This window comes from Anoplophora glabripennis, unplaced genomic scaffold (genome assembly GCF_000390285.2).
Source record: "Anoplophora glabripennis isolate ALB-LARVAE unplaced genomic scaffold, Agla_2.0 scaffold327, whole genome shotgun sequence".
NCBI classification, from domain to species: domain Eukaryota; kingdom Metazoa; phylum Arthropoda; class Insecta; order Coleoptera; family Cerambycidae; genus Anoplophora; species Anoplophora glabripennis.
This window is the reverse complement of record NW_019416408.1, coordinates 197,202-219,827: the sequence shown is the minus strand read 5'-3', so window position 1 is coordinate 219,827 and position 22,626 is coordinate 197,202. Positions and strand designations below refer to the sequence as shown.

Below are 22,626 nucleotides of genomic sequence, written 5' to 3'. Positions count from 1 at the left end.
AAATTAATAAATTAAACTACATTATGGTAATTTTAATAATAAATTTACATATAATAAAATGGGGGGATATAGTTTAAAAAATATATTTCATGTTCACAATTGGTGAGACTTTAAAAAATGCCCTGATAATGCCTCATCTGAATAACCCGCCATTTCTTGTGGGATTACTGCGCTTTCTTCTACTCCTGTGCATGGTCTACACATGCATTCTAACGGAGCTTTAGTCGTTACCTTAAAGCAGAAAATGTTCCTTGTTAAAAATTGCTTTTGTTTTTGTTTAATTAAACATTTAATTCTTGGCACAAGAGTCTAGAGACATCTAAATTCACTTTGCTTTGAGGCTCTCGTGACGTAAGCCCTTATACAGAGAGATCTAGAATAATTGAAGCGTCTGTGGAACGCAGCGTGGTTCTAACATCATCTTTTACTCTTTAGCGTTTGAATTAATCTGGGCTTTAGCATATAAAAATAAAAATCTGTTTTCTGTTTTAGTATTGACAGGGACAGACACAGGCTGCGATCTCCAAACACTTCAATTCTATTATATGTTTTGTGACTTCAATCATTCTGGATTTCTCTGTACAATAAAAAGGTGTTAAAAATAATAAAATATTCCCTAAAATCATTTTTAAGCGTTAAGGTTACGTCAAATGTCTTAAGATGTTTAAGTCCTACGATATCCATTCTGTAACGGCATGAAGATGAAGTTGTTCAGTAAACCACAAAGCATAAAGCTTACTCCAAGATAAATAATTTACAAATCCTAATCCAAAATCGAACGCAATTATTTCATGATGGATAATGCATAATTATCTGTTAACTTTATGCACTTTGTTTTATTTATCATTTCAATGTAAAGCCAATCAGAGATTAGAATTTTTTAAACAAACCAATAATAACATTGATGAAATTGCTGGCGTAATGATGATTAAAGACACCGTCAACCGCCATTGCCACTGCAGTCCCTGGCCACTGCAGTCACTGCACAGAATCAGAATATTTTGACAGTTGCAGTTTCTGGTTGTGGTTATTATAATTAATGGATTACTGAGTTCTATTGTATTTAATGATAAAGGATAATTAACTTTGAACGGTTAATAACTAATTTATTGCAAAAGAGAACGGCGAGAAGGTAAGCAATTTAGGTTAAAGAAAGTAGGTATCGCATTTAGCTAATTGTAAGCTTTGTTTTGGTCGAACTGCAATTTTTAAAACAAACCTTTATGAACTTTCTTTCTCCCGGTTTTGCTTTTGGACAAAATAACGACACAGAAGCTTCTCTCTCCCCAGATTCCTGACAACACATGCATGATCTTTCCATTTGCCATATCTTGCTCCCTGACACCTAAAAAAAAACAATGGATGCATTACCTAGCGTTATTTTTGCACCAAAACTATTGACTAAATATTAAGCCATACCTGTAAGTAAGATGCACATCTTCCGATGCATGCAAAACTCGGTATTGGTTTTGGAACACAACCAGGATACTGTAAAACGTGTATTACTGGCGTAACCTGGCATTCATCTACACTGCTTGCTGCTTCAGCTTGTAAATTTTTAATATTCGTTAATCTTGGGTCCATGGACATGGTTGCAATAATTACGAATAATGTACCCAGTTTCCATACTTTCGTTAAAACTGAAATAAATTTAAACGATATAAGTATTGTAAATTAAAAACATTTTGAAAAGGTTCTGTTGAAAAAATTTTAAATTGTGCTATGAAAAAATTGTGCTTTTAAACGTAAAATAATGTACTAAGAAAAAGCAAGTAGTCAAAATAATACAATAGTTCTTAAATAATTTATCTAGTATAGTCCGATTTTTTACAGGTTTAACAAATACTAAGCCATGAGTATATCTTTGTTTTATTGAGAATAACATTCATGAATTATTTTATTTCAATATCTTTACCACTTATCTATTATTACATCACATGTACAATAATCGAATAATTTAGATATCTGTGTCACAATTTTTTTACTGCTTACATTATCTAAATTCAAGAATATTTTTTAAAACAATAAAATCACTTTAACACAGTAATTAAATGATCTACCTAAATTTGCAACTTGTGGTAACATTCCAATATTAGGATATTTTCACACCAGCTACTCTCCTAAGACTGTTGATTTTTTGCCAATGTATCCTTTTATAAAATCTCCCCTGACGGTAGTTTTGATATTAAGAGGGTTTACTGGCGTTTTGCTTTCTTGTACGAGTATGATATTCTACTGCTTGTTTTTTCAAGGGTATTATATGTGAATTTCATGTTTTGTAATAGCTCTCAGCCACCCCTCTGTTCACAGAGTGTGTCTACTCTCATTTGGACCTATAACTCTTGTTACATAGTAGGTGGTGGTTACGGGACATGAACTTGTTATGTGTTATCGAGTAAATAATGGCCTGTTTTGTGGATATATATGTATATTTTCTGATTGTTAACACTGATGATAAGTAGGTATCGTTTAGCAGGAAATAAAGTTGAAGATATTTTTGTGGCAAAAATATAGTAAATTTCTGTGAATGTTGTGTTATTTCTTAAAATAGAAATAATACCTACATATAAACGTTACATGATAAGTAAGAATCTTGTTATCAAAACTATAAAACTTAATTTTCTTTATCTCTTATGCAAATAAGATGTGGGAATTTAGTTAGGAGTTGCCACAAATGTCAGCTTAACCGAAAACTATACGTTTTGCTATCATTCTTCGAACTTGATTTTGAATTCAAATTGTTCAGGTTTACTAAAAATTATATTCGACAAAAAGTTAGTAGAATTTCAAATCTTTCAATTCACAAAGCGATTACACATAGGTATCTATATGAAAATTAGATATGTTACTAAATGAATAAATATTTAGTTGTTTTATTTTATGAATATTATATTATACTATAGTATTATTTTTTAGTTTTTATATATGCAACTTTTTTATTTGCAAAAATTTTTGTTTTTTATCATGATCGATATAAAATTATTATATAATTAATCGCTTTTCTTCATGCAAAAATTAAATAATTTGAAATAATATTTCTTCGAGTCATCATTGACTCAATGAAAAATAAATTTGTTACTGGATTAGATTTCACCTAATCTTTTACTTGTAAATTTATGGGAAAATGTTATTCTTTATAAAAATACATGTTTGTAAATTTTGTTTTAAATGGGCCAATATGTACTGGGTGTCTTCTACAAAGAAATGATCAGAAATATATAGAAGCATACAGTTTCAACATTTAATATGTACAGGGTATTCACATATCATCTTAATCGAAGGTGTAGTGACAAAAAAAAATTTAAACTGAAATTTTTGCCGTTTGCGAAGCATAATTAAAAACTAATATGTTACATAGTTTTGTTAATAAAATATTAAAAAATTGCGACAAAAACAAAAATTTTTTTCTGGGTAGCTAAAAGTTACCATTTCAGATAAACATTAAAAAAAAATTATGAACAAAAGTTATTCATAATTAAAATTTATTTTACCGAGTTTAAAGATAATCAGCCTACTTCCATGTTTTTATGTTTCCATAAAGTATCTTTCAACTAAACTATAACTATAAACTGCATTCTTCTAGGATAGTAGCCAAATGCAGAATTACTGAATGTGCCGGTGTAATGAAGTGCCGGTTATAGAGATTATACTGTATTTCTAATAATTTCTTAATAGGGACACCCTATATTCAGGGTGGGCCAATGGAAACTTTCCACCCCAATTTTTTTGGTTTAAAATAAAAATTTGGGAAAACGCTTGGACACATCGACTTTTGATTTGAGGGGGAACTATTTTTCAGTTTTTTTCATCCCTGTAGCTTTAACCACCTAGCTGGGGAGAGAACAACCCCCCAAATTTGAATAGGGGATAGGGGTCGTGCCATACCTCTTTTTAAAGGTCTCATCGAGTACTTTATGACCCTACAATTTCGCCTCATTATTTTTATCCGTAACGAAATGACAGCTTGTCAAAATAAAAATAAATAAAATACTTGTGTTTTGTAAACTGTAGACTTCAAATGGCCCCAGAGAAAGAAGTCTAGATAGGAAAGATCAGAGGACCTTGCAGGCCACTCAATAGATCCTCTACGGCCAATCCAATAACCTCTAAAATCTTCGTTGAGGAATTGCCGAACGGGGGCTGCATAATGGGCTAGAGCCCCATCTCGTTGAAAAAACACTTCATGTTGTAACACGTTATTATCTTCGGTAATGACCTCCCTTATTCTAGGAAAAATATTGTCTTGAAACAAAGTACGATACATCACAGCCAGCTTCTCTTCAAGTTCTGCAAGAACGCATAACTGTAGAATGTCAAAGGATAACTGCTGATATGTTGCAAAATGTTAGAGAAGAGATAGAGAATCGATTTTATTATTGCATGGATGTTAATGACGGACATTTTGAACAGTTTGTTAGATAAAGTTCACGTGTAGACCTAATTAATAAATTAATATTTTAATTTATTTTTGTTTTGACAAGCTGTCATTTCGTTACGGATAAAAATAATGAGGCGAAATTGTAGGGTCATAAAGAACTTGATGAGATCTTTAAAATGAGGTATGGCGCGACCCCTATCCCCTATTCAAATTCGGGGGGTTGTTCTCTCCCCAGCCAGGGGGTTAAAGCTACAGTGATGAAAAAAACTGAAAAATAGTTCCCCCTCAAATCAAAAGTCGACGTGTCCGAGCGTTTTCCCAGATTTTTATTTTAAACCAAAAAAATCAGGGTGAAAAGTTTCCATTGGCCCACCCTGTATGTTAGCCCACCTAAAATTAGATTTTTCCACATTTGAACAGGGGCAGGATTTTTTAACACATATATTTTTTCACAAAATGGGAGATACAAAAAGTATTCCCTCTTTTCAGCTCCATTCTTGGATAAATTAGTTGCATGATATATTGCTACGCAACTGATATTATTCAGTTTTAAATATGAGTAAATTATTTTGATAAATTATTACCACAAACTGTTTTATTACGTATTTCATAAAGTTTTACAACTAAATCATTGCAAAATCAAATATTTTGAGCTAATCAGCTAAAAATTGATAAGAATTAATATTTTAATCATTAATGTTCGATATGAAATACAACAGTATATCTAAAAGCAGAGCATTGAACGTTTGAGTTTTGTCTGTATTCTGTGTTGTATAGTAGTCACGTTATTTTCTTTTACATTTTATCATCAAACTGGTTCTAATTATTTACTTTATGTTACCTTAATTAGCATACTGAGAAATATCCATCTCTGCTTTAAGTGGGTTTCAAACAAAATATGTTACTCAAATAAATGGACAGATCCAAAAGTAAATCGTCAAAGAAATTGAAGGGGAAACAAGTAAAGAGAACAAACTCAAAGGACAATTTTACCTATCAGGAGCTCGAGGCAAGATACGAGAAATTACGTAAGGAAAACTCAGAGTTGGACAAGAAAATAGCAGAGTTTGAAGCAAAAGGTGTAAGTACAGATTTGGAGCCTCAAATGCAAGCCTTACATGAGTACAACGAAACGAAGGACATGACCCAGACGGTTCTTGGGTACTTGGCTGATGCTGAACATATTACAGTTGCTGAACTTCACAGACGCTACAATTTGCCTTTGGAATAATTTACATTGGTGAGTTTACAAATTATTTACATGCAGGGTTTCCGATCTGACGTGGATCATTCCTGTCACCTTTTAATGTATCGTACGATTCTGATGATTATTTTTGTAAGGGTGAACCTTAAATACAGTTTATTGTGTAGAATACTTATTTAATGTATTAATAGGATCTGAGAAAATTATAATTTTCAAATATGTGCTTTTTAGTACTATCAAGACACTGAATTAAAAATAAAAAACAGGATTTTAGGCATCATAAAAAAATTAGTAAATCAATTAACCTTGTAACCTCAGAGTTTTATAGGGTACTATGTTGTCAGATTTTTCATAAAAAAAACTTAATATGATTTCATGAAAAATTACACCTCAAAAAGTGTCATGGCTTTCCCACGTACTGTTGATATAAAAAATAATCATTGAAATCGTATGACATACTAAAATTTGACAGGGGCGTTCCAGATCATATTTGACCACCTTGTATGTATATATTATTTACTGTTAACAATGTTTGTTTTTTTTATTAATGCTCAAATATATTTTTTTATGAATTTTGTTCTCAACCACTTGATTTATTTTTTATATGTATATATTTTTTCTTAGCAGCTTTTAGTTGTTGTGGTTTATAGTTCGAACCAATTGCTAATTGGAAGTACATTTTATAAGGATTTAGGAACGTCATTGACCAATTGATACTTTCTTGATATATGTACTTTGTTGGTTAAAAAAATTTGAAAAGTTCTAATAACATAAATTTATCCTGCCAAAAAAGTCAAATAAACAATTTTGTTTTTTAATAATTAAATATTTCAATCTTTGTGGTTTGATTGGCATATACAGGGTGTCCAGATTTATATGTGTACAACCATTAACATAATAAGTACAAAACAAATTATACCAAATATTTTTTATTAAGAACACACATATTTGGAAATCGTCAGCTTGCTTTTTAGAGACCAACTCTGTGTGTGTTTAAATAATGTTTTAAATTTTTCATTGATACAACTGAATGCTTCAATAGACTATGTGTTTGAAAATGGAAATTTTGTTTTGTTTAATTTTTGAAATGTATTTAAATGTGCTGCAAAAATAAAAAGAAGCTATATTAACACCCCTTTATTGGTTTTTGCAAAATATATCTATACAAGTTCTTATCACACTACAAGCCTAAAGAAGTAATTTACAACCAAAATTATTTTATAATGGTTAGCTATGCAGGATTATCGGCTAAAATCTCCACATTTATAACATTTGCAGTCAGATGGTTCCCTCAGTTTTACATCCATCGAATTTGTACCTTCATTGGTTAGCCTTACGCCATCTGGGTCGTAACAGTGAGACAGTGTTATTATTCTTTCTCTGAGGAAGCTCTCCCTACAGCAGTAACATTCCTAAAACACAAAAAGTTAAAAGGTATTAAAGAAAAACATTTTTGTCGAGTATCAGAAATTTTCTGTTACTTTAATAATTATTGTATTTTTATATTCACAGAAAATTTTATTGTGCGGTGTGGGAGAAAATTAGGAAATATTCGACTTATTTTTCTTTTTCTTTTTTCTTGGACTTGTTGATTCTGCATTTTAAAAAGAAACTTTTTCACGTTTCTTTTTCCACATTTGACTATTTTTGAGTGGCAATGATATCAGAATTTTTTTTTATTTAGAATCCAATAATTTTCAACTAATTTGTTAGAACATGACGTTTTGTATTCAGCAACATATAATTATAAGTATTTTATTTACTAAATTTCCAGAGATTAAAAATAGAAATTGATGATTTGTTGAAATATGTGAACCAACATTTTCTCAAAAATGTGCTGGTTTAGGTTAATATCAGTGCAATTGATGTAATGCAAAAAGCAGGTTAATAACTTTAAAAATTTTAACTATATATGATATTATAATTAATAAATAAAGTTTATAATTGTATGTTGATGACTTCGGGCTCTGGCAGAAAATGATAGAATGAAAACGATAGAATTTCAAAAAAATTGTCATCATGAACAAACAATTAAACACGGAAAAGGTACATGAAAATGTGCTTTTTTAAAATGTAAAATCTGCATCTCTTAGGAAATGTCATGCAACTCATTCATTTCAAAAATAATTAATTTGTTCCGTACTTTTACTTTCACTGCAAAATATAAAATTGACCCTTTGCTATTTGTGATTATAATGTTTAGTTATCGTTTCAATTTTAGATATTTAGTCTTCGTAAATGAAAATCATATTTCTAAAAGTTATCTTGTTTATATTTTGCATCGACAACTTTGATACCTTTAAAAATCCAGTTGGAGTTATAACTGATGGTTGGACTTGACTTTTACAAGAACCCTCACATTTATTGACTGCTACTTCCCCATTGCAAGTCCTCTGTAACCTACCCAATTCGTCGTATTCCTCTGTAAAAGTATTATTGTAATGATTTGCTAAACTGAAAGATGAAAAAAGCAGAACAACAAATTATTTAATATCAAAATGATATTTTTTTACCTTTCGTTAAATGTATTTCAGATGGAAGTGTCTCACATGTCTCGTCCGACATATCTGAAACACAGTAAATATAAGAGAAACACAAAAGGCTAACCAAAAATGTGTACAACATCTCAGTGGCTTGAGTGGAAATTAACTGCTTCAATTTCCATCTTACTCCCTTTTATATCTTATGCAGTGGAATCAAGTTTTGAGCAAGTTTGTTGATATACACACCCTTATTTTCTTGTATGTAATAGTTTGCTTTGAATAGTTCTGAAATTATTTTCTATATCAAGAGCACTGCAGGACTAGGATAGGATTTTATGTCGGCAACAAATGTTTAATAATGAACTTGTGCGTTAATTTACTAAATTAACGGGTATTGACCCCAAACATGAGGGGAGCCACCTGGGGTGGTAACAAGCTATGTGTTTTATGCTAAAATGTGCTACATCGCACTAAGTATCAAGTGAAAAAGCAAGGATTTGAATATCTGGCTAGATTAAAGGATATGTTTTGAATTTGTGTATGTGCCTATAAATTTTAATTAACTGATAATATTGCTCTCTGTTTTTTTTTTTAAATTTATTTTGGCTTATTTCTTTTTATAGCTGAAATTTGCAAAAATATGTGTTTGGTTTCAGGCTTTTTACAGTTTGATTTACTTAGATCTTTAGTAATAATGTCGGACACTTCCGAAGAAACTGTCAAATCTGAACGTTCTAATGATAAGGAAGACAGCACATGCCGAGATTTTGCTCGTGGCCTCTGCGATAGGAAATTTTGTAAATATAAACATGAAACTGACAGTAGGACACTAAATTTCTGCCATGACTATCAAAATAATATCTGCCCCAGGCCTCATTGCAAGTGAGTTATTTTTATATATTTCTTCTTAAGTATTTCCTCTTTGTATTTTTTTTTCTAGATTCATCCATTGCACTCCAGAAGAAGTAGATGAATACAAAAGGACCGGAGAGATGTCGAATCAAATTCTGGCAGAGGCAACTCGAAAGAATCAATTACCGGGAACACCCCCTATCTGTAATCAGTTCAAAAAAGGTCTGTGTCGCAGAACGTTTTGTAAATTCCGGCATCTGTCGAAAGAACAGGAGGAGACGGAGATATTGGAGTTAATCCAGAACAATACCCAAAGAAAGCATACCAATTTACTGAGGAATAATGTCAATGAGTCTCATTTTGTTACTGTAGAATCAGTTAATGGAGTTAATGGTAAGTTAATACATACATTATTAAAAGTTAAAATTTCAACAAACCCAAAACTGCAATCTTGAACATGATTTTTGTAAAAACAAAAATTCATTCATTTTATAGGATATTTTATTTGCATCTTACATGTACATAGATTTGAAAAATTTATAGCTGAGAAAATGTAATTTCTTTATTAACTTCTAACTTTTAACAACTCAAATTTTTTATTGCCATCTCTCATGTTTCACTATTAGTCGATTATTATTTTGCGAATTATACAATGAATTAATAGGAATACATTTTATTTATTAAAAAATAATAATTTTGGTTTGAATGACACAAGCACAATATCCTTGGTATACTTTGCAATTTTTTGGATTATGAGAAAAATGAGAAAATTAATCAGGATTAAAAAAAAAACATGAAATTCTAACATTTTTTCTGATTTTTTTTTGTAGTGAAACAAAACCAATAAAACAAATAGGTATGATGTCAATTTTGTATTTTTTTCAATTTTTTGTACTGCTTTGCTGGAAAGGTATTATGATATAAAGCACCAAGTTATAATTTACTTTATTTGCATATTTGTGCTAAAATAAGTTAATCATAAAAATTAAAAAAGACCCATTATATATATTTTTTGTAATATGTATTTTTTTGTTACTATTCTGCTAATTTCAACATTCCAGGTTTTTTTTTGTAAAGATATATTTACTTCTGACTAATACAACTATAGTAGAATCGTATTCGATGCAAAGTAGAGCAAAAAGTTGTCGGTCTTTTATCAAAGGAAAATTGTGTCATTATTTTTAGGAGGCGTAAGATGAACCATTTCAAATTTAAAATGAAATTGAATGTAAAATCTGAAATACCGCTACATACGCACTGTGTTCTGGTAGTAGCTGTAGTCGCCCAGATGCATCGAGTGTACGAAGTGGTCGGTTATACGTCAAATACTAACTTGGCGAGCTTGGTTGTATATCAAAGAGCGCCTCCAAAAAACAAGTAAACGACAGTGGCGCATACAGAGGTAAAATGTAGTACATGTGGAATTTAAAAAACAAATTGGATTTGTAATAAATTACATTTAAAATACATAGTTTATGAGAATAAAGGAATTTTTGTAGGAACAAGGGTGCCAGACGTGAACTGGATCATAATGTATAAAGAAATTATTCAATTTCTAAAAAGCCTTAAAAGCGTATGGCACTGGATCCCTTGACAGGCAATGATTTATTACTTTGCATCGAATATGATCCTACATTGATCGAATTTATAGTGTTAAATACCTTTTCTCGAAAATTATGTAAAATAAATATTTTTTTTGGTAAATTATTAACAACTTTATTATGAGAAGAAACAACAATTAATAAAATTGTAAGGTGTCCAAAGTAAAAATAAAAAAAATTAAAAAATAAAATTTAATAAAAAAATTAAAAATTGTTAAATATCTTATACACATAGTGAAAATTGGTTATAACGACATTGCTTTATGCGACATATTGGATATAACGACGGAATTTGGAAGTTCCGATTTAATCCTATAGAAATACCATATTGAAAACATTGTTTACTACGACACCGTTTACAACGACATTTCGGATTTAGCGACGCGCTTTTTTATACATTTATTATACCAAAGAATCTGTCAGTTATAACGACCAATACAGCCTTAAAACCAATGGACCGCTCATCCGCCCGCCCTGCCGGCATCCATGCTTTTGACACCAGTTAGTACATTTGAGACAAATTACGGCTTATCTACACATACAGTTATTTTTTATTTTATATGCATTAATTACCACTTTCTATCACAATGTCGAAGAGAAAAGTGTTTCATAAAGAAGAAAAATCACCTACAGGGTGTTTGTAAATAAATGCGAAATATTTTATCGGGTGGTTGCCGAAGTTATTTTGTGAAAAAAAATTCATATAAACGTAGGTCGAAATATACTTCGTTTCCGAGATACAGAGTGTTTAAATTTTAATATTTTATTTATTTTTATTACTTATTTCAAAGAGTTTTAAAGATATTGACTTGAAATTAGAAAAGCGCTTTGGAGAGCTATTGGATGTACATTTTTTGGGGTGATCCGAATATTTCTACTTACATCAGTGACATTCGTGCGAGAATGCCAGAACTTTTTTTAATAAAAACAAATGGTATGCCACTGACTTTTTCCCGTTTTGATATTTTTTTGGAAATCTGCTATTAATTATGAATGAAATTGGTCTCTTCAATTTTTTTCGTAGGATGCACTGTTTTTGTGGAAAAAAATAAAACATAATTTTAATGTAGGTTTTGTTAATCTTTTATTTAAAGGTGCAAGTATAAATATTCGGATTACCCCAAAAAATGTACATTTATCCCTCCAAAGCATTTTTCAAATTTTGAGTCAATATCTTTAAACCTCTGAAATAATTAATAAAAATAAATAAAAAATTAAAATTTGAAACACTGCATCTCGGAAACGAAACATATTTCGACCCAAGTTTATATGAACTTTTTTTCACAAAATAACTTCAGCAACCACCCAATAAAATAATTCGCACTTTTTTGCGAACACCCTGTATGATATAGAGATTAAAAAAGCAAGCAATAGAATATAAATAAAGTCTCTATTCATAAACAATTCATTGAAAATGAAGCGCGCCAGATCTTAATAGCCATGAATTGTGGTTTCAAAAATCATGAGTTAACAATCTTGTCTACGATGTTAGATATTTTTTGCATACCTAGATTTAAGATCATTTGATAGAATTTTTAGGAAAATTTTTGAATTTAGGTTAGCTTTAAAATAAAGTAAATATACAATACAAACCATGGTTTATAATTTCACATCGCCAGATAATGGAAACAGTAGGTAACGAAAAATAAAAATATATCCAATATTCTAATATTGGAAATAAAAAATAGAACCATAAAAACCACCGGTCCGTGGATCGTGGAACAGGTGGAAGAGGGGCGGGTGGAAGAGGACATTACAGCTCTACATTTCACACCTGACGACCATTTTCTGATTTACTTCTTGTTTTCATATTTTTATTGGCAAAAACATGCAAATTCATCTGAAACTGGAGATGATGATGTCACCTTAGAAGTAATCGGAGTACTTCTGATCTATCACTAATTCTTAATTCCCAGTTTTCCAGATTGCTATATACTGATTTTTTAAATTTTTGGTAGATAAAACTGAAAGAATTTATGATTCTATGTTTCATGTTTTTTTCATTGCAAATACACAAATAAAACATTTATATAATAAAATAAACAGTGATAACCTAATGCGTTTTTGCAACAGAGGTATTAAGAAGAAATGGTGTCAGCTTTGATGAATATAAAGACAGTGGGCTTCCTTTGGTAAAAAGAAGATTTTTGTCCACTCAGGATCAGGAAATACTGTCATGCGATGTAATAGAAGACCGAACAAGACCTGTTTTTAAGGGATATTTTGCCGGGAATCCCCCATCTCCAATGCTCACTAGGGTCGACGCTAGGTAAGTTTCATTAAAATTCCCAAATCTTTTGTTCATTTTTTAAATATTTTTTTGTAGGAGTTTAATGTTGGAAGAGGAAAACACTTTGTTACACAAAGAAATAGCTCAACTTAAAAGACAAGTTAGTAAATTTCAGTGTTATGTCAAAACAAAATAAAGTTCATAATTTTTTTCAGGTGTCCGATCTCACAGCAACAAATGAGTTCCTCCTGGATCAAAATGCCACGTTAAGAGTATCTGGCAAACATAACGGTACAGTCAATGTTCCAGCTGTGACTATAACAAACACGAATACGCCGCCGCAACAGGTCAACAGGACGGTCATAGCGAGCGTCGCTACTGTCCCAGTTTCCCTCGCCACAGTTTCCACTTGCAATCCGGTGTCTGGAAATCATTCGGTCTCCATAGCCGGATGCCCCGCAGTCAGTATCGCGTCCCCCGCTCAACTCCTGGCCTCTAATCAGCAGATACTTGGTGAGTGTATTTTAATTTCATGTAGATGATGATGGCGGTTCTAAGTATGTAATTTATGTGAAATGTACTTGAAATTTTTAACTGATGTTATGTATAACTGTGTATTCCTTTCAGGCAGAAAAGTTTCTAATGAATTGGTACATTATACACAGAGTGTAACTTTGAATGGGGGTCTTATTTACTCCGAAGCTACCTTTGACATTTAAAAACACATCGAAAGTTTGTTTACTCAAATTCCATTTTGAAAACTTAACTTTTGTAACATTTTTTCTGAATTTTCATTCCCTACCACTAAACAGGCTAGTACAACCCCATACATTCCCGAGCGCAAGCCACAAACGTATTCCTAATTGGGAGCTATGGCATGCACTGTTGTCATACAGTGTAGGAAAGCGCCGATGGTGTATCACAAGTTACGTGAGAGCGATAAAGTAAGACATAGAAATCCATGCGATAGAGAAGGATGGCTATAATGAAGGCTTCTCTTTGTCACCGCCCGTTTTGCCCTTCCACAAATAAGATCCACTTGTTATTTGTGGAAGGGCGAAATGGGCGTTGACTATGATACGTAACTCACGTAACTTGTGATAGACCATCGGCGCTTTCCTACACTGTATATCATCTTTCTTGATTCGTATACATATTTTTTCATATCTTACACTATACAAAATAAATGCCACAATAAATTTTGCTAGAAAATTAAACTAAATAAAATACAACACTGCACTATACAAATTCTATTTCGATGCCAGTAAAAACAAATACTTCACTTAGAAGATGCCAAACTACCCGTCATATTACAAACACCTCACTTAAACCGATCAAATGGAAACTAAAATAAATTTCATATTCGTCCATTCCTGTTTTGCCGAAATTAACTTTAGCCGTTTGGTTTTTGCTCTCCGAATACCCTGATATTATATCACATTAGGTGGATTGATATTATATAGTTCACCTAAACAAGTCAGTGTCAGAGATCATTGACATTGGAATTTACGAGCTAAACAGCATGCTTTAAAAAAATTATAACAAATACTATTTATTACAAACTTAAAATGATTTAACAAATATATCAAATCATATAAGTATTTTTATTTATTTTTTTATGTGCAACAAAAACGATAAAACAAATTAGTTTTACTTGTAATCAATATACAATGCAAGAAGCATTCGCATAGTTAGACTATATGGCTATATAATTTTTTTTTTAAATGCTTGAAAATTTTTTTGACATTTCTTCGTTTGCAATTGGCAAAAACATATGGTGACTTTAAAATAACATGTAGCAAATTCATACAGAAACAATTTGAGTTTACAAAATTATTTTCCATTACCGTTTCTCTCTCAGCCACCCAGCTAGTTTCATACAGTTGGTTTAAAAAGATAACAATAGGAAACAATGATAAGCGCACACATACAACCGAGTATGGGGTTGCCTAGTAGCGGCGTAGACGAGAGTTTAAGTACAGTTAAAAAAAATGAATTATAAGTCGACTGTCTATTTTATCTAAAAAAAAAATTGTTTCAGATTAGTATTGTTATGAGAAAATTTCTAATTAAAAACAGGATGTATACCGATTAGAAAATCCAATCTAGAGATCCTGGAAATTCAAAGGTCTGGGGGACACCTGATAAGTTTCAAATTTCGGGATCAATCCTGAAGATCCTAAAATAACTCCGAAATAAAAATGTTTCTCTTTGGTCTTATTATTTATTACTTCAAACTGAGTAATAACGACCTTTAAATAATTTGAGAATAGTATGCAGAACGAATTTTCTTCAGCAGTAGCAGTTGCAACTAAAATCTGATCACATTTAAATGACAGCGACAACACATAGACAACCTATGTATAAGAGCATTCTTTAGTGCAATAATGAACATTGATTTGAATTTATGTAATTGAAAAAAGAATTATTTATAAAATGTTTTCTTGACAAAAAGCAAGATTTACCATTTTTTGCTTGAACAAATTATTTGCTCTTTTGCACCCAGAATTGATCCTTTATTATCTGAATTAATCAAGTTTCAAGATTGGAATCTAATCGAAAATTTTTTATCCTGAAATTTCCGGAATTGAATTCCTATTTCAAACACTGCACTTCATAATACCTATCTGGAGAACTGGAAATTATCTGTAAATATTGAAAATACATGATTAAATTTTTGTTTAATTATTTTAATTTTGTTTTTAAGGAAAAGATAGTAATAATTTATTTTGGACAATTTTCTTTTTTTATCCATACTTTTATTTTTAACTTAGGCTCTTCAAATTTTATTATTCATCAGGAAACAGATTTATCAGTATTAATATACAGGGTGTTTGTAAATAAGTGCAAAATATTTTAGGATGTGATTGCCGAAGTTATTTTGTGGAAAAAAGTTCATATACATAGATAAGGAGTGTTTCAATTTTAATTTTTTATGTATTTTTATTAATTATTTCAAAGAGTTTTAAAGACATTGACTTGAAATTTGGAAAAGGCTTTGGACGGATAAATGTGCATTTTTTGGGGTGATCTGAATATTTCTACTTGCACCGGTGGCATTCTTGCTAGAATATCACAACCTTTCTTAATAAATAAAATGGTACGCCACTGACTTTTTTTCCGTTTTGATATTTTTTTAGAAATCCATCATCAATTTTGAATGAAATTAATCTCTTCAATTTTTTTTCGTAGGATGCACCGTTTTTGAGGAAAAAAATAAAACATATTTTATTGCAAATTGTGTATTTTTAATTTCTATCGACACTCATTATCTAGTACAGGGTTCCTCAACCTGGGGTCCGCAGCATAATGACGCGGCTTAGAGTTTTACAGTAACATGCGGTGGAAAAAGTATTTACAGACAACCGAATATCGTAAATGTATCTGGACAGTAGGGCCTGACCATTTTATAGATATAGAAGCAAGTAAAATAAACCCTTGAGAATATTGCAAATAAAAGTATGATTATTGAAAGTGTTTTTTTTTCTTTTTTCTTTTAGGGTCCTCGAATCATTGTAAAGTAAAGCTATTGAAAAAGGTCGGGAAAGGCTGATCTAGTACGTTGCTGTCAATATTTCTAAATAAAAGACAACCATCAAATTTCGAGTCCATATCTGTAAGACTTTGAAATAATAAAAATAAATAAAAAATTAAAATTTAAACACGCTGTATCTCATATTTCGATCTATGTTTGTATGAACTTTTCACAAAATATTTCGGCAACCACCCCTTAAAATATTTCGCACTTATTTACAAACCCTCTGTATATGGATTTAATGTTTTTCCCTTGATGAAGTTCTTAAAAAGCGAAAAAATTAGTAATGATGGTTAGTGTAAAATGGAAATTGATATACATTCTCTTTTGGGTGGATACCTCTTTGTCACCGCCCGTTTTGCCCTTCCACAAATAAGATCCACTTCTTATTTGTGGAAGGGCGAAATGGGCGTTGACGATTAGACGCCTTCATTATAGCCATCCTTGTCTATCACATGGATTTCTATGGCTTACTTTATCGCTCTCACGTAACTTCTGATAGACCATNNNTCTGTGCTGTTTTTTCCAAGAAATTATCATTGGAAAATTGTTTTATTTTGAATTTCATGTGAATTTTGACATTTCCGGAGTCATTTTCCATTATATAATTTGCATTGCACAAATTTGTGATATTCTTTTAAACTAGACATAAAATAGAACTATTTGACTTAATTTTACTACACCATGTGATTCTTTTTAAGAAAATCTATCAATTTAATAAATATTTTCAGTTTAATTGTTCATACTTGGAATTAAATATTTTAAAACCGCTACTATGCTTTAAGATTTAATTTCGAATCAATATTTTTAAATTTGAAATAATTAATAAAAATATATAAAAAATTAAAATTTGAACACTCTGTATCTCGGAAACGAAGCATATTTCGACCTACGTTTATATGAAATTTTTAACACAAAATAACTGCGGCAACCACCCCCTAAAATATTTCGCACTTATTTACAAACCCCCTGTATATGGATTTAATGTTTTTCCCTTGATGAAGTTCTTAAAAACCGAAAAAATGAGTAAAGATGGTTATTGTAAAATGGAAATTGATATACATTCTCTTTTGAGTGGATACCAAACCATAAAAATTTGTCTGTCCAAGGGAGACGTCCTAATAGAAAATTGAATAAAAAGGTATGATTAAAAAATGGCCAAGCTTCCTTCTCTGGTGTCATTTACAATATGGAACAAATGTCACACAAGTGAATAAATTTTCAAAAAAAGCAGGAAGTTAAAACCAACTAGTAGCAGAAATCGAGATTTTTCGGTATCCAATCTTGCCACTTAATATTCACTGTAAAGTCCTAGTTTTAATAACGATATCGAATGTTATTCATATTAATGCCTGTTCAGAAAATAAAAAAAATAAAAAATTAGTGCACATCCTCTCAAAAGAGAGGTTGCCTAAAAGAAAGTTGTCTGTTAAGGGGCATATATTATGTAGACCTGAAATTATCGGAATTTTTTTGCGGAAATTTGGTATACACCCTATAAAAATTTTGTTGCCTCTTGCCATTGGACTGGTTTGTTTCCAAAATTCGCAGATACAAATTAGTCCAACCAAATTACACTTGGAGAAAAAAAAATTGTTACCTGGACATTTATAAGTGGAAATGGTAAAAAGGCTTATAATAAACCTATAAAAAATAAATGCGTGAGCAGGGGCGGCGGAGGGTTGATTTGGGGGGTTGAAAATTTGTGAAAAATTGTATAATTGAGATTTTTGGCGAAAGTTGATGTCGAACAAAAAAGTATCCAATACAAAAGTGTAGATCATGCAAATATCTACAACTTTTGTAGAGGTCGTTTTTTACATAACCTCAAATTTTCCGAGAAAATTGCGAAAAACAGTTTTTTTTTCTGATTTTTCGTTTTTTATTTTTCATTTCCGCAAAAATAATTTAATTTTGACGAAACTTGGTGAAAGTATACCTTTCGCTCTCTTAAATAACCTCAAATTTTTTTACATAACAAAATTAAGAAGTTTCTGAGATATTCATTTTTTTCGGCCTGAAACATTTTTTTCAAAGAAAAATTCTACTTAAAAAAATCATCGTACAGAGTTCCGCCAATAATCATTTTTTTCGTTTTGACATTTACTTTTTGGTGAAACAAAAAAATTTGTAATCACAGTTCAAAAACATGCTCAAAAATGCAAAAAAAAATAAAAGTGACTTGCAACAATGAATTTTTCAGTAATTGTTGATAATTTGTTTAAATTAAAAAACGTTCAACAACTGATTGCACTATTCAATTCTACGGAAAAAAATAAAAAAAAAACGTCTCATTGTTTCACCCAAAACTTTATTTTTGTACAGTATTGCTATAAACATCTAAGTCGAATTACAAATGCACAAATGATAAATTATCTCTGGATGATTTGAGATTTCAGCAATACATACTAGGTATTAACTGCAAAGTCTACTGTTGACGCGAAATCCGAAAACCCGAAATTTTACAAAATCGTTTTATTTCTTTTCTGACTTTATTTGAAAACGAATTTTAAATAAATTGCATATTTACATTGCCACTTTTTTCGCTCTATCCAATGGCGGCAACATTTTTGTAATCCGACGTTTCGTCTTCGAGGGGCCATCATCAAATTAATTTTTTTTAAATATATCGCTATTTTTTGAAAAAATTTAGTCATTTTTAATTCTGTATTAGATGATACTAATGTAATCACTTAAAAAGGTTTTTAGCTATCATTAAAAATTTTTCCTAAGTACGGCTCAGAACGCTTTCAAAATACCTCTATCTTTTGGAGGAAAGAGAGAGAGAGAGAGAGAGAGAGGAGAGAATAAAAATCAATACAGCACCATTTTTTTTAATCCATAATTTAAAAAGTTGTACCTAATAACAAAATAATAGGAATTTATGAAATATTTTATTATTTCTAATTAGTATTGCTAACAGTAGTACAAAATTGTTGGATATATTGTGCGGTATTGACTTTTATACTGTTGTGACTTCATCCAATAGATATTTTGAAAGCGTTTAGAGCCGTACTCAGGAAAAATTTTAAATTATAGGGAAAACAAGCTAAAAACTTTTGAAGCGATTACAATAGTAATATCCTCTCAATCAGAATTAAAAATGACGAGATTTTGTCATAAAAATAGCAGCGACGTAATTAAAAAAATTAACCCCTTGATGGCCCCTCGAAGACGAAACATCGGATTGCAAAAATGTTGACGCCATTATATAGAGCGAAAAAAGTGGCATTGTAAATATGTAATTTATTTTAAAATTCGTTTTCAAATAAAGCCAGAAAAAATTAAATAAATAGTTTTGGGTCAAACAATGACAGTTTTTTTTAAATTTTTTCCGTAGAATTGAATGGTGTAATCAGTTTTTGAACGTTTTTTAATTTAAACAAATTATCAACAATTACTGAAAAATTCATTGTGCAAGTCACTTATTTTTTTGCATTTTTGAGCATGTTTTTGAACTGTGATTACAAATTTATGTGGAAATGAGAAATAAAAAACAAAAAATCAGAAAAAACCTGTTTTTCGCATTTTTCTCGGAAATTTTGAGGTTATGTTAAAAAGTGACCTCTACAAAAGTTGTAGATTTTCGCATGATCTACTACTTTCGTATTAGATACTCTTTTGTTTGACGTCAACTTTCGCCAGAAATCCCAATGATACAATTTTTCATAACTTTTCAACCCCCCAAATCAACCCTCCGCCGTCCCTGCTCACGCATTTATTTTTTTTCGTTTATTATAAGCCCCTTTACCATTTCCACTTACGAAAGTCCAGGTAACAATTTTCTTTTTTTTTTCCTCTAAATGAGTTATTTTGATCGGTCTAAATAATATATTCGAGTTTTCAATGACCATTATTAATAAACGAAGGTCTTTGTACAGTCAAGATTTTCACAATAAATAATTTTGCCACAGTTACGACAAACCCTACGCCACAGCTGGCCATTGCCAACAGCAACCAGGCGCAGCTAGCCATCGCACAACAAAACCTGGCCAACAATTTAGCCCAACAGGCGCAACCCCAACTAACCTCGCAGGCCCAGCAACTGGCACTCGCCACAACCACCCAACAGTTGACTTCTCAAGCCCAGCACATGGCCAACCAGCAGCTGGCCCTAGCCAGCACCCCTCAGCAGCTCACCTCCCAACCCCAACAGCTGACTCTGGCCAATAACCCCCAAACACACCAACAGCTGAACCAGCAACTGTCCTCCCAAGCTCAACAGCTAGCCAATCAGCAGCTGAACTCGCAGGCCCAACAGCTGGCCAATCAACAGCTGACATCTCAAGCTCAACAATTGGCTCTCGCGAATACAACTCAACAATTAACGTCCCAAGCTCAACAGTTGGCCCTGGCCAATACAACTCAACAGTTGACCTCACAAGCGCAGCAACTCGCACTGGCTAATACTCCACAGCAGTTGGCAGTGGCTAATGTTCCACAACAGTTAGCTCTAGCCAGCACCAATCAGCAGCTATTAGCGCAGCAAAACTTGGCTTCCAGCCAACAAATGCAGGAAATGCACAGGAACAGTCAGATGAATGCCATTAATACGTCGCAGGCTATAGCCATGTCGAATGCGTCGCAGCCCATGGTGTCTTATCCGATTATGACTCAAAGCATAAACCACGCACTGACGCATTGATTCAGACAGTAGTTGTGTTAAGTGCGATCAACTTTTTTACAGAAGTAGTTTGAGTTATTCCACATAATTTATATTTAATTTAAATCAATTGGGTACCAGTATTTAAAAAGTTTTGTGAAGGGACAAAAATGTGAGTTTTGCAGTTTGTGATTTGTTTCCAATATTTTACGAAGCAAGTCATGAATGGATATGTCCTAAATGTGGTTGTGAAAAGAAGAATGTCCGATACGGATTTTGTAGTGGTTGCTTTTATTTTTATAAGGGAAAAAAATATCGGATGAATTATTTTTGCTTATAGTAGCGAGACAATTTTTTCGTGGACAAAAAAATTATCTTCAGTTGGTATTAAATGTGTGAAAAGTATTCTGGATACTTGAACATTAGAAAAGTACAGCTGTGGACAATAAAAAGTTTCCTGCCCAAACCGATTGCAGCCATGAAAAAACCTTATTAAGCGTTAAACATTTCTAGTCCAGTACGGTACAATAAGACGAGTTGGTTTTTGAAAATTTACTTAAATAGACAGTTTTAATTTGTAGAAAAACTAAACAAATTGATAAAATTTAAAAATATTAAATTTTGCCCCTTCACATAATAATTATTGTATGTAATTAAAATTACAAGTATACATTCCTAGAGTTGTAATCTTAAAAGTATTTTTGTATTCCTGGTACCCAATTTATAAATGTAGCCTCAGTTTGTTTCTTAAAATAAAATTTAGTTTCTAGTTTAGTTTATCAATTCAATAAAGTGTTTTGTTTGTATTTTTTATTTTCGTTTTTTTTGAGTTTGAATCAACAAATAACTATTTACATAAATGTAGATTAGACTGGGTGGGTAAGAAATTGTTGCCACAACGTATGTAGGTATTTAAACGACTTAATATTGGTGGCAATAAAATTCAAACTGTTCTAGAATATCTTAACATATTAAACAAGTAAATAATTAATTGTATGTGATGTAAAGACTTTGATAATCGAACTAGGGTATTCTTTTTCAGCTTTTTGTCCGTTTTTATTTATGCAGTTAGTATCTATGAAAGAATATTGTTTTCAAAACATTTGTATATACATTGGAAATAAATTATTTATGTGATATGTATGTTGTTTTTTTTAGAAACACTACAGGGTGTTTCTAAAATAGGGTTCCAAACTTCTGTTGCGTTTATAACTCATTAATGTAAGCCAAAAAGTTCCTGTTAACATATGCCCTAAAACGCACCCTTAGGAAGTTATATGCCCTTAAAAGGGGTCAAACAAAACTGTTTTTTTTTCTGTTATTGAGTAAACGGTCGCAAATAAATAGAAAAAAATTTATGGGTCTTACATAACTTTTTACGTTAAATAACATGGGCTACTCCGTTTTTCGACATGCAAATCATATGTGTCCCATTTAGGTTGGTGAAGGGGGTTTTTGGCCCGTAATTTTTTTTATTTCAATTTTTTTACAATTTTCTCTACAGATTTATAAAATCTTAACAGTTTTACGTAAAAAATATTATCTTTGTCCAAATCGATATTTCCAATGGTTTTCGAGTAAATTGAGTTTGAAAATTACTCTGCTCTTTAAGTTATTAGGCCAAAAATTACAAAAATCTGTTTACCATGGCAAATAAAAGACTGACGTTGCCACAACGCTTAACAATTTAAGTTATTGATAAACTGTCAATTGAGCTTTGCAGTGTTTAATTAGTAAAAG

General features: G+C 31.2%; 3 protein-coding genes across 3 annotated transcripts; 1 reads left to right on the top strand and 2 right to left on the bottom strand.

The window, feature by feature from the left end:
- Nucleotides 1-77: 77 nt before the first annotated feature.
- LOC108909489 (bursicon) lies at nt 78-2,112 on the bottom strand. The gene is made up of 4 exons (XM_018713844.1): nt 2,061-2,112; nt 1,420-1,640; nt 1,220-1,345; nt 78-231 (listed from the first exon to the last, which is right to left on the bottom strand). Exons 1-4 carry the CDS (start codon nt 2,083-2,085, stop codon nt 94-96), a joined length of 510 nt encoding a protein of 169 aa, XP_018569360.1. The 5' UTR covers nt 2,086-2,112; the 3' UTR covers nt 78-93.
- Nucleotides 2,113-5,528: 3,416 nt separating this feature from the next.
- LOC108909488 (zinc finger CCCH domain-containing protein 10-like) lies at nt 5,529-21,199 on the top strand. Its single transcript, XM_018713843.1, has 7 exons — nt 5,529-5,618; nt 8,722-8,947; nt 9,006-9,310; nt 12,592-12,787; nt 12,845-12,908; nt 12,964-13,261; nt 20,198-21,199. Exons 2-7 carry the CDS (start codon nt 8,760-8,762, stop codon nt 20,926-20,928), a joined length of 1,782 nt encoding a protein of 593 aa, XP_018569359.1. The 5' UTR covers nt 5,529-5,618; nt 8,722-8,759; the 3' UTR covers nt 20,929-21,199.
- LOC108909490 (partner of bursicon) lies at nt 6,723-14,133 on the bottom strand. The gene is made up of 4 exons (XM_018713845.1): nt 14,051-14,133; nt 8,096-8,149; nt 7,880-8,004; nt 6,723-6,994 (listed from the first exon to the last, which is right to left on the bottom strand). Exons 1-4 carry the CDS (start codon nt 14,055-14,057, stop codon nt 6,824-6,826), a joined length of 357 nt encoding a protein of 118 aa, XP_018569361.1. The 5' UTR covers nt 14,058-14,133; the 3' UTR covers nt 6,723-6,823.
- Nucleotides 21,200-22,626: the final 1,427 nt, after the last annotated feature.